Below are 13,838 nucleotides of genomic sequence, written 5' to 3' on the forward strand. Positions count from 1 at the left end.
ACACTATCTCTTCTCTGAACCTTCCTGTGCATGTACGTGAGTCCTTCCTCATTCCCTGGCTGAAATCCATCTCATTCCTAGAGGTATAATCTGCCACCTTTCTGGAAAATCTATAGGGCTTTGGTTTTGTTTTTCTAAAGAGAATTACACCCTTCATTTCCCAAGTAACGCTACCAATTTTTTGGGTCTGAGCAGGGCCTAGTAAGAAAGAGGTCTAAAAATCCCCATGGGCATCACTGCTTAAGGGTCTTGCCTTGGGTGAGTGCAGGTCCAGCACATCTGGCCTAACCCCTGCTCCCATACTCAGCCTCTCCGAAGGCCCGATCAGCGTGGTGAGGGCCTCACTTAGATGTCACCTGTCTTGTGGCTTCTGTTTTATACCCCGAGGAACACTGAATTATTACAGTTCACGGGAGTGTGAGGCCAGACATAACTCGGTCCCACCCTTTCATCGGCAGGGTCTTCTGAAAGAATGTAGTGCCTTGGGACTTGATTTTTGGAGTCAGAGCTTTGGGAAATGACATCTATCTGTTTCCTTCCTTAGCAGTGCCTTTGCTTTGGATGGAGATGAATGTTCTTGCAGCCCAGGCAAATACTCCATTTCATAGGTATTGTGAGATGAGTAGAGCCCAGCCTTTACCCACTCAGTGCTCACCCACCAGCCCGCATAACTACTCCTGGGACAAGAGCCTACATTGGCTGCAGGGATGCAATCAAGTGAGCATTCACTGAGGAGCGAAGGGGTTGCTTCCGGGGCTGTTGGAATATGTTCTTCCCTCATGTAAGGTCGAATGTGCCACTTGTTTGTGTGCTCTGGAAAGATACCTCTCTCTTGGCTCTGAAGGAGAATTATCTAATCTTTTAAGCTTATTTTTATGTGGAAACATGAAGGGAATGGTTTTTCCAATCTATACTCAGATTCACCGATTTTTAATCAGAATGGAAAATATTCAGTAGCTTCTCCTATTAAACGTGGTTTCAAAAAGACGATGTTTATACCTTCCAGCACCTGGTGCACCTATTGACACATAGTAGGTGTGCAGAAAGTGTGTTCCACAAGTAAAGGAGGACCCATAATGACTCCCACATACTTGGTCTCCTGTGTACAGAAAGATGGATGAGTATTTTGCACCGAGTAGTGGCCACGAGTTAACGGTCCCTTCCCTGTAGCTTATTATACTAAAGAGTAAATACCAAACCTGCAGGAATAAAATAAGATTGTCTGACAAGTCAAACTGCGTGCTGACCTCTTCCCCGGTTGTAAACGCAAGCACTCCGTGTCTGTTTGTGTCCCTTCTGCGCAGATGCCCAGCCCACGGAAGGCGAACGGGAGATATGGAACCAGATCAGCGCCGTCCTCCAGGATTCCGAGAGCATCCTCGCTGACCTGCAGGCGTACAAGGGCGCGGGCCCGGAGATCCGAGACGTATGCCAGTGACAATACCCAGCTGACAGCACCCTTGCGGGAGAAGGGAAACACACACACACACACACACACACACACACACACACACACACACACACAGCAGGATTAAGTAATAGGCCTAGTATTTCCTAGTGTAGTAGGAAGAACAAGGACGGTAATGTGTCCTTTCAAAAAAAGCGTATGAATAACCCCTTGTATTGGAGGACATTAATCTGAGCACACACTGCTGAAGGCCATGTCAAATATTAGCCATTCTCTTCCCAGACACACATGTGATATTGCAAGACTCACATGCACACAATGATTTGTCAGCCTGTTACTTCATTTGAAGGCAACATACATAGAAAGCCTGTGAACAGCAGTTGAAATATGAGTCATGAGACCTGGGTTTCTATGAACTTTCCAACATTTTATAATAATTTGGGCGGGTTCCACCGGCACCACAAACAGCAGTCATGAACTATCTCACTGCACGTAGCCTGCAGGGCTGTCATTTGGAACTGACTTAGGAGATTTAAAAATAAATAAATACATGAAAAACAAGACAGCCACCAAAGCAAAAAAGGAAATTGTCAGTGTGGCTTTTGAGACTTCCAAATGCCTGAAAGGCGAGGAACTTCTCACCCTTCTTATTTGAAAGAATTAGTTTTGTGGCAGTACCACCACATACACACATTCATGTGCACACACACATGTACACACAGACATACACTCCCCTACTGCCGCTGCCAAAATCCTTCTGGAAAATAAATACCACTGACGTCACAATCCTCCAGCTGCTGAAGCCCAGACAAAACAGCATTTCTAAGAAAGTAACAGCCTGTTAAAAAGTTGTTTTTCTACTTAGGAGGTCACCATGAATGTAGGTAATTTAGGTAACATCACAGACTGGCAGGAATGCAACACGTATTACAGAGAACAGAAAAGATCTACAGAATTTTCATTTCACAATGAGCACCAGCTCTACTTAGAAGAATAAATGGTGATGGAGGAGGGTTGCATTGCTTTCTGTTAGATGTGAATTTTTTACATGTAAGATAAGAGAAACTAGTACATTGACCCAGGATCTAATTGCAGAGTCATTTGCATTATGAACAGTGCTAAAACCTCCATTCTAACGGAGCATCCTGGAGGACAGTCTGATCAACTGACGTCCATTTAACAAGTGCACATTAGTAAAGTGCATCGGAAATTGGGTTTTTGAAAATGTAGATTCTCTCTGAATTTGAAGTCATTTTGATGTGGGGCTTATTTTCTTTCTAAACAATCCTGTGATTTTTTTATAGGCCATTCAAAATCCCAATGACATCCAGCTTCAAGAAAAAGCGTGGAATGCAGTGTGTCCTCTGGTCGTGAGGCTAAAGAGATTTTATGAGTTTTCCATAAGGCTAGGTGAGTTCGTGTTTCTAGTTTCACGTCCCACGTGTGAAATTGTATTAGGGTGTTGGTGAAAGTCACAGGAAGAACTCAGTGCTTGAGGAAATGGCCCACATCCACTCGCTGTGTCTTCTCAGAGGCCATTCTTGGACAACAACACCTGTCCTTTTCATTTCTTTCAATTCACCACAATGTTTCTTTTCCTGAATATCTTGGCACGTTTAGAGTGTCTCTATTGGTGGTCCCTTTGGTCTTATTCTCAGCTAAGCGCGACTCTAAACAGTTTCACTGTGTTCTGATCACATTTCTGGGTGACAGAGAAGTTGGGAGATTCAGTTTACCTGCTAACCCAAGAAGAACTTGGTTGGCAGGAGTCGTGATAAATTTAACACAGAAAAATTTAATATAGAAAATTTTTAGAAAAACAACAGCAACAAGACAAATAGAACCCTGTCAGGTATAAGATGGCTTTGCAGGAGCAAGAGCAAAGTCAGGCCTGCTTGACAACAGGCTCAATGTGAACATCGATCTGATGTCACCACTCCCCTCAACAGGAAAGCTGAGGTTTCCTTAGCCAATATGTCTACAGCGGTTCTCGACCTGTGGGTCGTGACCCCTTTGGCGGTTGAACGACCCTTTCACAGGGGTCGCCTAAGACCATCCTGCATATCAGATATTTACATTACAATTCATAACAGTAGCAACATTACAGTTATGAAGTAGCAACGAAAATAATTTTATGGTTGGGTCACAACATGAGGAATTGTATTTAAAGGGCCAGAAGGTTGAGAACCACTGGTCTAAAATGAAGAAGGGGCATAGCCATGTTCTACTCTATTTTTGCCACAAATAAATGCTACATTTTAAAAAGAAAACAGTTAATTGAGGAGAATAATAGTGATGATGTTGAGAGAACTTGAAGCTAAGACCCAGAAGGAGTAGTTGAATGAACCGAACCAGTTTTTCAGGAAGAAAGAGCTTTTGAAGACTCCCAGGTTGATGCAGGATCAGTTTCACTGTTTCCTCAAAGTCTATATCTCGACCCATGAACTGAAACCTATGGAACATGTTTCAGTTCAACAGAAGGAAAAGGTAGAACTAGCTGCCTCAGAAGACAGTGCAGTCCCAGGGGTGGAAAGGGCTGGAAACACCCTTGTAAAGATGCTGAAGGACATTAAAGGACTGTAGAGCAGGTCCTGGCAACATTTCTGTAAAGAGCCAGATAATATGTATTTTAGGCGTGTGGGCCATCCGGTCTTGCAACTAATCAACTCTGCCATTGTCACATAAAACTCCCTATAGCCAATATAGAGAGGAATGAGTGTGCCTGTTTTTAAATAAAACTTTATTTAAATTTTTTATAAGACTTTTAAATAAAAGGGCCAGTTTTGACCTGGGGACCATAGTTTCCCAACCCCTAATGTAAAAGGTTGATTAAATGACTCAGTGCTATTAGAAGTACATTGACTTGAAAACTGGAGGGAACGTTTAAAAACAGACAAGTGGGTGTAATGTGACGGGCAATAATGGAGGTAGATATGGCAATGGGTTAGTAGAAGAAATATTGCTGGGAATAGGTGAGACTGTAGATGCCGAGAAGAGCGGGCATGGAACCCGAGATCTCTCCCTGCAAAGCAGGTTATCTGACCCATGTGTTCTGGGCCACCCTGCCTCATCCTGGATCATGAATGGCTGTCTCATGCACATGATCCAAAAACATGTGTTTATGGTTTCCCAACACTGTTGGCAGTTGGCACTACTGAACAGGGGAAGGTGCAGCTGAGCTTGGAGAGACATTTACATAACCGTGGGGCCATGGCGCGGGGTTGGGAGGGGACTTCTGCAGTGGAGGCAGCCTGCTCAGCGTGAAGGCTCCTTCTCTTCCTGGTCCACACACATCATATTGCCCACAGTGACATGGAAGCACAGGGAGAAGAAAGACTCATCCCGGCAGGTTATCTCTGAGAATGTCAGTGGGGGCTGCAGATGGTGCCTTTGAAGGATCTCTGTAGGCCATCTCAAATATGTATTTATCCCTTTGACTTTCAGAAAAAGCTCTTCAGAGTTTATTAGAATCTCTGACCTGTCCACCCTACACGCCAACCCAGCACCTGGAGCGAGAGCAGGCACTGGCAAAGGAATTTGCGGAAATACTGCATTTTACCCTTCGATTCGATGAGCTGAAGGTTAGGCCGCATATGTTTGATGATTTACTAAGCTTGTACTGAGTTCCTACTGTGTACAGATCCTCTGCAGTGCTGTGGGGTGGGGAGTAGAGAGACATGAGTGAGATGCCGTAGCTCCTTCCCTAGGGAGACATAGAATGTGGTGAGAATTTGCACTCATTGTGGTAAAGTGACTTAAGATGGTGGTTTTCATGTGAAAATTCAAATTCTGTTCATGCAATAAGAGACATTTCGAGTATCTGCTCATTGAGAACAAATATACTTCCCCGTGAAAACAGGGCATATTTTTAAATAATGAAGCTCCGAGAGCTTATTTTTAACCAGAAGTTGCATGGACTCGTGTAGCAAAGAGAAGTCTTGGTGTGTTTGCAGATCTAGTGCTGGGCTCCCCATGTGAATTCCCCACCTGATGCTGACAGATGCCCTTCTCCCCTCCCTTCTGAATTTCAGATGAGGAACCCGGCTATTCAGAATGACTTCAGCTACTACAGGAGGACAATAAGCCGCAACCGCATCAACAACATGCACGTGAGTGCCTGGGTCTCTTGGGTCTAGACACCCGCACTCCACATCGCTTTTGGTGTCTGCATCGGGCAGGTCTCAGGGAGAAGATAGTCTTGTCTACATTTCAATTTCCAGGGAACATTGGGGAATTTCACCATCTCTTTATCAATCGCATCTTCTCTTCTTGTTTTTATCAGCTAGACATTGAGAACGAAGTCAATAACGAGATGGCCAACCGAATGTCCCTCTTCTATGCGGAAGCCACGCCCATGCTGAAAACCCTTAGCAATGCCACCATGCACTTTGTCTCCGAAGTAAGTGGACTTGAGCAACGAGGTGCTTTTTCCTTAATTGCGGGTAAAGGCTCCTGGCAGAGCTAACATCCATTTGTGTCTCCCACTTAGAACAAAACCCTGCCGATAGAGAACACCACAGACTGCCTCAGTACCATGACGAGCGTCTGTAAAGTCATGCTGGAAACACCGTAAGTGACGTCCGAGCTGTACTGGTGGCCGAGAGCTCACCAGGCAGAGCCTGTTGGTGTAATGATGACGATGACTCCTAACCACTGGGTCAGCACATTAGCAGTTACACATCCGTTACCTGAATTAATCTCATAAAGACCTCTTGGTGATAGTTGTCTTTATCCCATGTCAGAGCTGGAGAAGATGAGCTAACTCCCCAAGGATTGCAAAACTTGTTAGATGGCAGAGCCAACACTCGAGTCAAAGATGCTGTAGAGCCCTAGCCGGTTTGGCTCAGTGGATAGAGCATTGGCCTGCAGACCGAAGGGTCTCAGATTCGATTCCTGTCAAGGGCATGCACCTTGGTTGCAGGCTCCTCCCCAGCCCTGGCCCTGGTTGGGGCACATGCAGGAGGCAACCAATTGATGTGTTTCTCTCACATCGATCTTTCTGTCTTTCCCTCTCTCTTGCACTCTCTCTAAAAGATCAATGGAAGAATATCCTCAGGTGAGGATTAATAAAAAAACAAAGATGCTGTAGAAATTGTGTAAGAATCAAGTGGAGGATTGGGTGAAATAACTGGATATTATTAGTAATATGTTGGAGAAAAGATTTGAGAGAAGATTTAGAACCAGGAGAAGTGATAAGACTGTTACAGGAGTGATAATGAAGATATCTCTCTCTCTCTCTCTCTCTCTCTCTCTCTCTCTCTCTCTCTCTCTCTCTCTCTCTCTCTCCCAGCAGTCTCTTCAGTCTCTTTGTATTTAAGCTGGTTGCTAGATTTTTAAAAAATGGTTGACTTTGTTGAGGATGAGGCAGCATGGGAATGTGGAAATTCACACTCAAAAGTCAGGGTTCCACTTATATCTGTAGCCCCCTCTGGGCCCAGAGACAAGTGGTCTGAATTGCCTGGGCCCTGGTTTCCTCATGTGATACCATTCTCAGAACCCCATCTAAGTTGCAGAGTGTTTGGGATGCCCAAAGGGATCAAAAATGCCTTATAAAATTTGATGTTCTGTTCACGTGGAAGATGGTATTAATTTCAAATATTTTGCTTATACCAAAGTTAATAGTTATTCCAAGACAAAAACAGTAAGCATCTTCATTGAAGGGCCAATTCATAAGGAAATAGATATTAAGAAAGCCTCTGGTATTGGCCACAATTATCTGAATCATCAGAGACCCTATCAGGGTAAGTGCACAAAATTCAGACTTCATGAATACTCACAGCCTGGTGACTGGCACATCGTTTCTTTAAGGTATCTTCCACAATTTAATTCAGTCTGCAGCCTGTATCTTAACAAAGGAAGTTACCCTGACTGGAGACACGATAGCTGCTCTGTGGAAATGAGCTTGATTCTTTTTCTCTATAATGAAGCCATTATTCTCTATAATCTTGGACAGCCAGAGGGAACTGCTATAAAATATTCAGGATTGATGGGTGGGGAGTGATGTACGCGCTGAGCTGGCTCACTGAAGGGCAGAAGAGAAGAGAATTGACTGCCCTCTAATTTACCTTATTTTTGCACTGAATTGCTGGTGGGATAGATTCGAGGAGAATTATCATCATGGGTTTCTAGAAGAGCATATTAACCTGGTTAGGGCAGGTCTGGGATTGTTCTCAAGAGAGGATTGGAGGAGTCTCCGGCAGCCAGTGTGGAGCCAGACGCGAGCATGCTCGGGCCAGGAAGTAACCCCCCTGCCGTTTCCCCTCTCTCCCAGGGAGTACAGGAGCAGGTTTACGAGCGAAGAAACGCTGATGTTCTGCATGAGGGTGATGGTGGGGGTCATCATCCTCTACGACCACGTCCACCCCGTGGGAGCTTTCTGCAAGACGTCCAAGATCGATGTAAGAATATTATAAAATGTGCTTTCCAATAAGAGTACATAAATGCTGCCAAGGAGACCTTGCTTCTCCCTCCTCCACCACCCACTAGGAATGACCTCTCCAAGACACAAGCCCCATCCTGGTCCCTCTCCTCATAGGAAGAAGTCCAATCCTTTTTATGTGCTTACAACAGAGCATCCAACCTCAAAAGCATATCGGGAACGTGGAGGAGCTGATCCGCTCAGCCAGTAGAGGAGCTGAGCAGATGAACAGTCACTTAGCTGCAAGTGCCCCTCAGTTTATCCGTGTTATACAAATATATTTTTATTTTATTTTTAAAATATATTTTTATTGATTTCAGAGAGGAAGGAAGAGGGAGAGAGAGAAATAGCAATGATGAGAGAAAATCATTGATTGGCTGCCTCCTGCATGTCCCCTACTGGGGATCGAGCCTGCAACCTGGGCATGTGCCCTTGACCGGAATGGAACCTGGGATCCTTCAGTCCAGTACGCAGGCCAACACTCTACCTACTGAGCCAAACCAGCTAGGGCAAAATATATTTTTAGTACGTTATATGAAAAGCATTAGGAGATACTGAATCATAAGACACCCTCCTCAAATCACAAACAACATTCCAACTTCCTCTCCACCCCACTTTCCAGTGCCTCCACCAGATTCCCATGCCTTTTGTCATTGGCAGGTGCCTGAGCTCTTTTCCCTGCCCTGAGCACCCTTCCTCTTCTCTTGTGGGTGGATTCCTTTAAGACCCTCCTCAAATATTCCTCATCCTGCCCCTGCGAGGATCAGGGCCTTCCTTCTTTTCCAACCCCGAGAGCATTTACCATTTTGGGTTTTCTGACTCCCTCACAGACACAGTTCTTTGACTAGAGCAGAGACCATTCTCTATACACCTAATGTCTGATTTACTGCTTAGGAGTGCCCATGGCACATAGGGCATGGGACTCAATAGATGCTCCACAGAGCTTTTGCTGAATGAATGAATGAATGAATGAATGAATATAAGGGGAAAACAGTTGATGTTGGTGTGCAAGTGATTTCCTGTTGATAGTGGGATAAAAACATGCGTCCTCTCAGCCCAGCACTTGCTTCAAGCACCCCCCTGTAGTGTATTCCATTTGTTGACTTAAAGCCTTTTAAGTACAGAATAGGACCTCTTTGTACTAACAGTCTGGCACCCTCTATGCTCCTTCATCTGCACAGAACAGTGTCTTTGATGCTTTAGTCCTGGACACACAGAAAGTCTACCTGCTCAGAGGGGCCATGAGTGTGCAGAATGTGAGAAAATCTATCAATGAAAAATGCAACCTGGATTACTCATTTTGAGGTTCCAGCTTCCTAACACAGCTAGACATGACTCTTCAGGGAGTCTTACTTACTTTTCTGTAATTATTTGTTTACCAAGAAAATATTTAGTGGTAAGTGCTCCTCCTATCTCCAGTCTTGCTTCCTCTGCTCCATTTCTGTATTAGTCACATTGCTAGATTATTTAACACTCACCAAGGGTGTTTTCTACAGGAAAATTCCCCTAACTTCCTAACATACAATGAACCCCACATTGAATCTAGCCCTGACTATATTCCTGACTGCATCTTGTTATTCACACCCTGCCGGGAGCCGGTCCATGCTTGCTGTTTCAAGGGACCTGGCATATATAGCATACTGTTCTTAATATGTTTGCTCACCTTCTTGGCACTATGTGTTTTAACCAAGGTCTCTGAGAAAGGTTGTTTCCCCAGGTAGGGATTTTCCCCTGAAGTTAGGGAGGGAATAAAACCTCTTAACTAAGTGCCAGGTGGGTAATTAATCACTTTAACTATGAACAATCATGCTTAAGCTACATAATCTTTACTCCCTGGAATGGAGATAAGAAACGCCCTAACCTTTGTAATAGAGTTTGATAGGATTGAATCAACTGGTATAAATACAGATGTAATAAGACAGCAAGAGACAGAACTTAGAACACAGAACTTAGAATACAGAGCTTAGAACACAGAACTAAGAAGACAGAACCTACACAGAACTAGAGACAGAAGAACTTCGCTGGAGAGAACATGGCAAAAGATCCTGGACTGAACCTGACTACAGAAATTGGCAAGAGAACCTGACTAGAACCTGGTAACTGAACCTGGCTGGAGAACCTGGACAGAACCTGGCTGGAGAACCTAGCGAGGGAACATGGCTACAGAACCTGGCTGGAGAACCTGGAGAACCTAGCAAGAGAACATGGACACAGAACCTGGCTGGAGATCCGAAGCAGAACCTCTCTGGAGATCCAGACCAGAACTTGGCTGGAGATCCTGGCTGGAGATCCTGGCTAGGCTGCTGATCAACTGAACGCTGTCTCCGTGTCATTCCTTCTTTGCCGACTCCGTCCACACCTTTGGGGACCCCTGGACCCGCTGGGGTTGGACCCCAGCAACACCCATGACTTTAATCAGCCTGAAATAGAACTAGACATTCCTAACGGTTACCCACTGCTCTTACAACCCTGTTCTAATCTATGGTCCCATTGCTCCTTTAGCATCTTTTACAAGAACACATAGGATAATGAGCTATTTGTCTCTCTCCTCCCACTGGACTACAAGCTCTGTTGGGAGAGGGAACAAATCTCTACATCGCGCAGTTTGGCCCCATCCTGTACCCATGATTGGCATCTCTGATTGACCATGACATTCTTTCTCAATAAGCCTATACATGACCCCCAAATGATTCTCAACCCTGTGCTTTGGCTACCTCCATCCTACTATCAGGGTTTATCAGGCTTTTAAGACAAACTTTCACACTGGCTGGGTAGCTCAGTCAGTTAGAGCATTGTCTCAATACAACAAGGTTGCAGGTTCAATCCCCAGCACCTTTAAAAAAATCAATCAATGAGTGCACAAATAAGTGGAACAACAAATCGATGTTTCTCTCTCTCTCTTTCTTCCTCTCTCTCTCTAAAATCAATCCAATTTTTTTTTTAAAAAAAGAAAAACTTGCAGCATACCAGAGGTATACCCCCAGAAAATGTTGATAAGTGGCCATTATAAAAGAGGCCTTGAACGTACCCAAATCTGATACAGTGCATGAACATGTGAGTTTAAAATGAGTGACCATATTCTTTGCAGCAAGATTCTTCCTTTGTCAAAAAAATTTTCCAGGATATGCATGATATACTATGATCTAAATTTGATTTTCATGATCTCCCCAAATTTTGAATAAATTATATTCCAAAGGCACAAAAGCCAAGAAACTTGCCTGGGTTCGTGAAGATATTAATTTAACAAATAAGCATGGATGAAACCCAGTCATTCTGCGTCCATGCAGATCACATTCCCAACCACTGGTCTTTCCCAGTCCTCTCCTGTCTAGTGAGGGAGTCAGGCAGTGTGGGCACTAACACCTCTGAGGTTCTCTAACTGCCAGTGCACTATTCCGAATGCAAGAAGGTGGCGGTGACTTCCACCTGGTGAAGGTAATGCAGTCAGAAGAGGCTTCCTGGTGTTAGTGATCTTCAGTTGAGTCTTAACAAACAGCTGAAGGAGGAAAAGCATTCAGGGCAGAGGGATGGGATAAAGTGGTCAGGTTTATAATCCATTCAGCCTCCACTGAGGACCTCCTGGAGGAAAAGCTCTGCCCTTAGCTCTCAGTAAAAGACAAGAAGATCAGAGGCTCAAGTCTGTGTCCCCACACGCCAGATATGTAAAATGCTCAACTACAGGACAGTATAACCTGATGTGGAACCTTCTGGAAGCCCAGAGGAGCAAGTCACTGGCCTGGGGGCGGGGGAAGAAGAAGGTCTGTTGGTCATTTCTGTGAGCAGAAATAATGTGATATTACTATGGACAAATACTATAATGGACAGAAGTTATGGACAAAATTACTAGGATATTAACAAATGCTGTGTTTTCTCCTCCCAGATGAAAGGCTGCATAAAGGTTTTGAAGGAACAGGCCCCGGACAGTGTGGAGGGGCTGCTGAATGCCCTCAGGTGAGCCTCAGGCCCGGGGTAGCTTTGCCAGGGGCGGCCAACCCTTCAGATCCTTTGCGAACGTAGATGCTGTTAGGGACTGAGGGCTAAGGCATCAGGCGTAGTCCTTTGCATATTGTAATACATTTGCTCTTCCCAACAACCTGTTAATAAGGTCAGCGCCATTTTTATCATCTCCTTTTTACAGATGGAAGAAACTGAGATTTAGGGAAGTCAAATAACTTGCCAAAAGTTGCATAGCAGATGGCCAAGCTAGGACCTCAACCCAGGTCTGGGTGACCCCACAGGTTGTGGCCCTAACTCCCAGCCACACTGCTTAATGGTTGTGATTAGTAGGGGCTCGTTAGACAAAGCAGCCTCCCAGGCCTCAGGGATAGATCAGTAATATTCTGCCTGCGTACAACACTTAATGTTTTGTACTCTGCTCCCAGTCACGTTGTCTCATTTCATCATCACAACGCAGAGAAGTAAGGCCCATCCATTATCTTCATTCAGTCAATGAAGGAAGGAGATGCCTATGAAATGAATAGACTAGACACTGAGATTGATCCTGTTTTGTGGAGCTCCTCCATCATTGTTCAGAACGGTTTTAGAATTACTGTAAGAGCCTTCAGGATTCTGAGGGTCAACCAAGGTTTTCTCCAGTGGTGCCCATTTCACAGAAGGCTGGCATTTCATCTTAGCAAAGAGACTTTAGTTACTGAAGTTTTTGGATCAAGCAAGACTTCCAGAGTAGGGCACTGTGGTAGGCTGTGGGTCTCCTGTAAGTGCTGGCATGTGTGTGTCCCCTGGGCACTGTGGTAAAGTGAGACAGCACAGGCTTCTGAGGCAGCCAGACCTGTATCCAAATTGTTCACAAATCCTTCATGGTCATCTTTGTGATCTGGAATGGGTCATGTAGCCTCTCTACATCTCAGTTTTGACATCTGTCAAATGGAGGTAAGAAACTCTCTTGCAAAGAGTTAGTGTCAGTGAAATGAGAACTTACATGGAGAGCCTAGGACATGGTCAAGATTTTATTACATGTTACTTCTCCTTCCTTTCCTTCTCATAAATTATTTCTGCAGCAGGTTAGTAGGAGGATGCAGATGGCATCATTTTTTGTCGTTGTTGTTGTTCACTTCCATTTGTGCCCCCTGGTGGTGTCAATGAGGATAAGTGTTGCCTGGAAAGTAGAAGACTAGAAATGTTTTAGAGCTGCTATGTTGCTATGCAAATCCATATTTTCAAATTCGTGACTTAGCAGGGGTGGCCTAGATGGCCGAGATCCTGCACTCAGTCATGAGAGGTCTACTTCCCTGTAAATGAGACAGCTTAATATCTCCTCCGTAATTATTTGAGTATTTGATCTATTCGTTTAATAATCGTAATACACAATTCCTCTGGAAGGAAGAATCAAATATTCAATCCATATGAGAATACTCTGGGCATTGGAATGTGGCTCTCTGTCTAAAGAACCAAGCCTAAGCTTGATTTATAAATATCATTTATGTCTCCCAAGGCAAAGATGGGCTGGTAAGTCACTATTGGAGCTTTCACAGAGCACTATTTGCACAGTGAACGCCATCATTCTCTCTCCATCCAGGTTCACTACAAAGCACTTGAACGATGAGTCGACTTCCAAACAGATTCGAGCAATGCTTCAGTAAAGCTCTGCTCCAAGAAGAGGATCTATGTACTGACCTCAGAAGATGTATATGTTTACATAATTTAATACAGATTGATGTTAATACTTGTGTATTTACATAACCGTTTCCTTCTTGTCACTGCAATATATGGACCTTAATTTGTATCCTGACTGACTCAACCCAGCAGAGCATAAGTTGACTTGAGAGCCTTACCTTTAATGTCTAAAACAAAACCCCCTCCTCCAAAGGCAAAAGTTGGAGATGTTGAACTTTGCCACTGGAGTCCTTTAACTACGCCTGTAACAATCAGAAATTGCTGATCGTTTGTGGTAGTGTTTAAATTCTAGATGTGTAATCTCTCTGGGAAGTATAGTGATAGAAACACAAAGTATTTGATTTCCTGTATCGGCTCAGCTACAAGAAACATGACTGG

The 13,838-nt window shown here is 44.3% G+C and overlaps 1 protein-coding gene across 5 annotated transcripts in view; it reads left to right on the top strand.

The window, feature by feature from the left end:
* Positions 1-13,575, top strand: part of CYRIA (CYFIP related Rac1 interactor A) — an 82,497-nt gene extending 68,922 nt beyond the window's left edge. For 3 of the 5 annotated variants that reach the window (XM_036335291.1, XM_036335289.1, XM_036335290.1), the window contains 9 exons: positions 1,305-1,426; positions 2,713-2,818; positions 4,853-4,989; positions 5,440-5,517; positions 5,691-5,807; positions 5,898-5,977; positions 7,680-7,806; positions 11,707-11,777; positions 13,363-13,575. In XM_036335291.1, coding sequence (XP_036191184.1) covers positions 1,305-1,426; positions 2,713-2,818; positions 4,853-4,989; positions 5,440-5,517; positions 5,691-5,807; positions 5,898-5,977; positions 7,680-7,806; positions 11,707-11,777; positions 13,363-13,426 — 902 coding nt within the window. In that variant the 3' untranslated portion in view covers positions 13,427-13,575. Of the gene's footprint in view, positions 1-544; positions 718-1,304; positions 1,427-1,463; positions 2,239-2,712; positions 2,819-4,852; positions 4,990-5,439; positions 5,518-5,690; positions 5,808-5,897; positions 5,978-7,679; positions 7,807-11,706; positions 11,778-13,362 lie in introns of those variants that run through there. The other 2 variants (XM_036335292.1, XM_036335293.1) reach the window with 2 other exon arrangements.
* The last annotated feature ends 263 nt before the right edge of the window (positions 13,576-13,838 follow it).

Source organism: Myotis myotis, unplaced genomic scaffold (genome assembly GCF_014108235.1).
Source record: "Myotis myotis isolate mMyoMyo1 unplaced genomic scaffold, mMyoMyo1.p scaffold_m19_p_14, whole genome shotgun sequence".
NCBI classification, from domain to species: Eukaryota; Metazoa; Chordata; class Mammalia; order Chiroptera; family Vespertilionidae; genus Myotis; species Myotis myotis.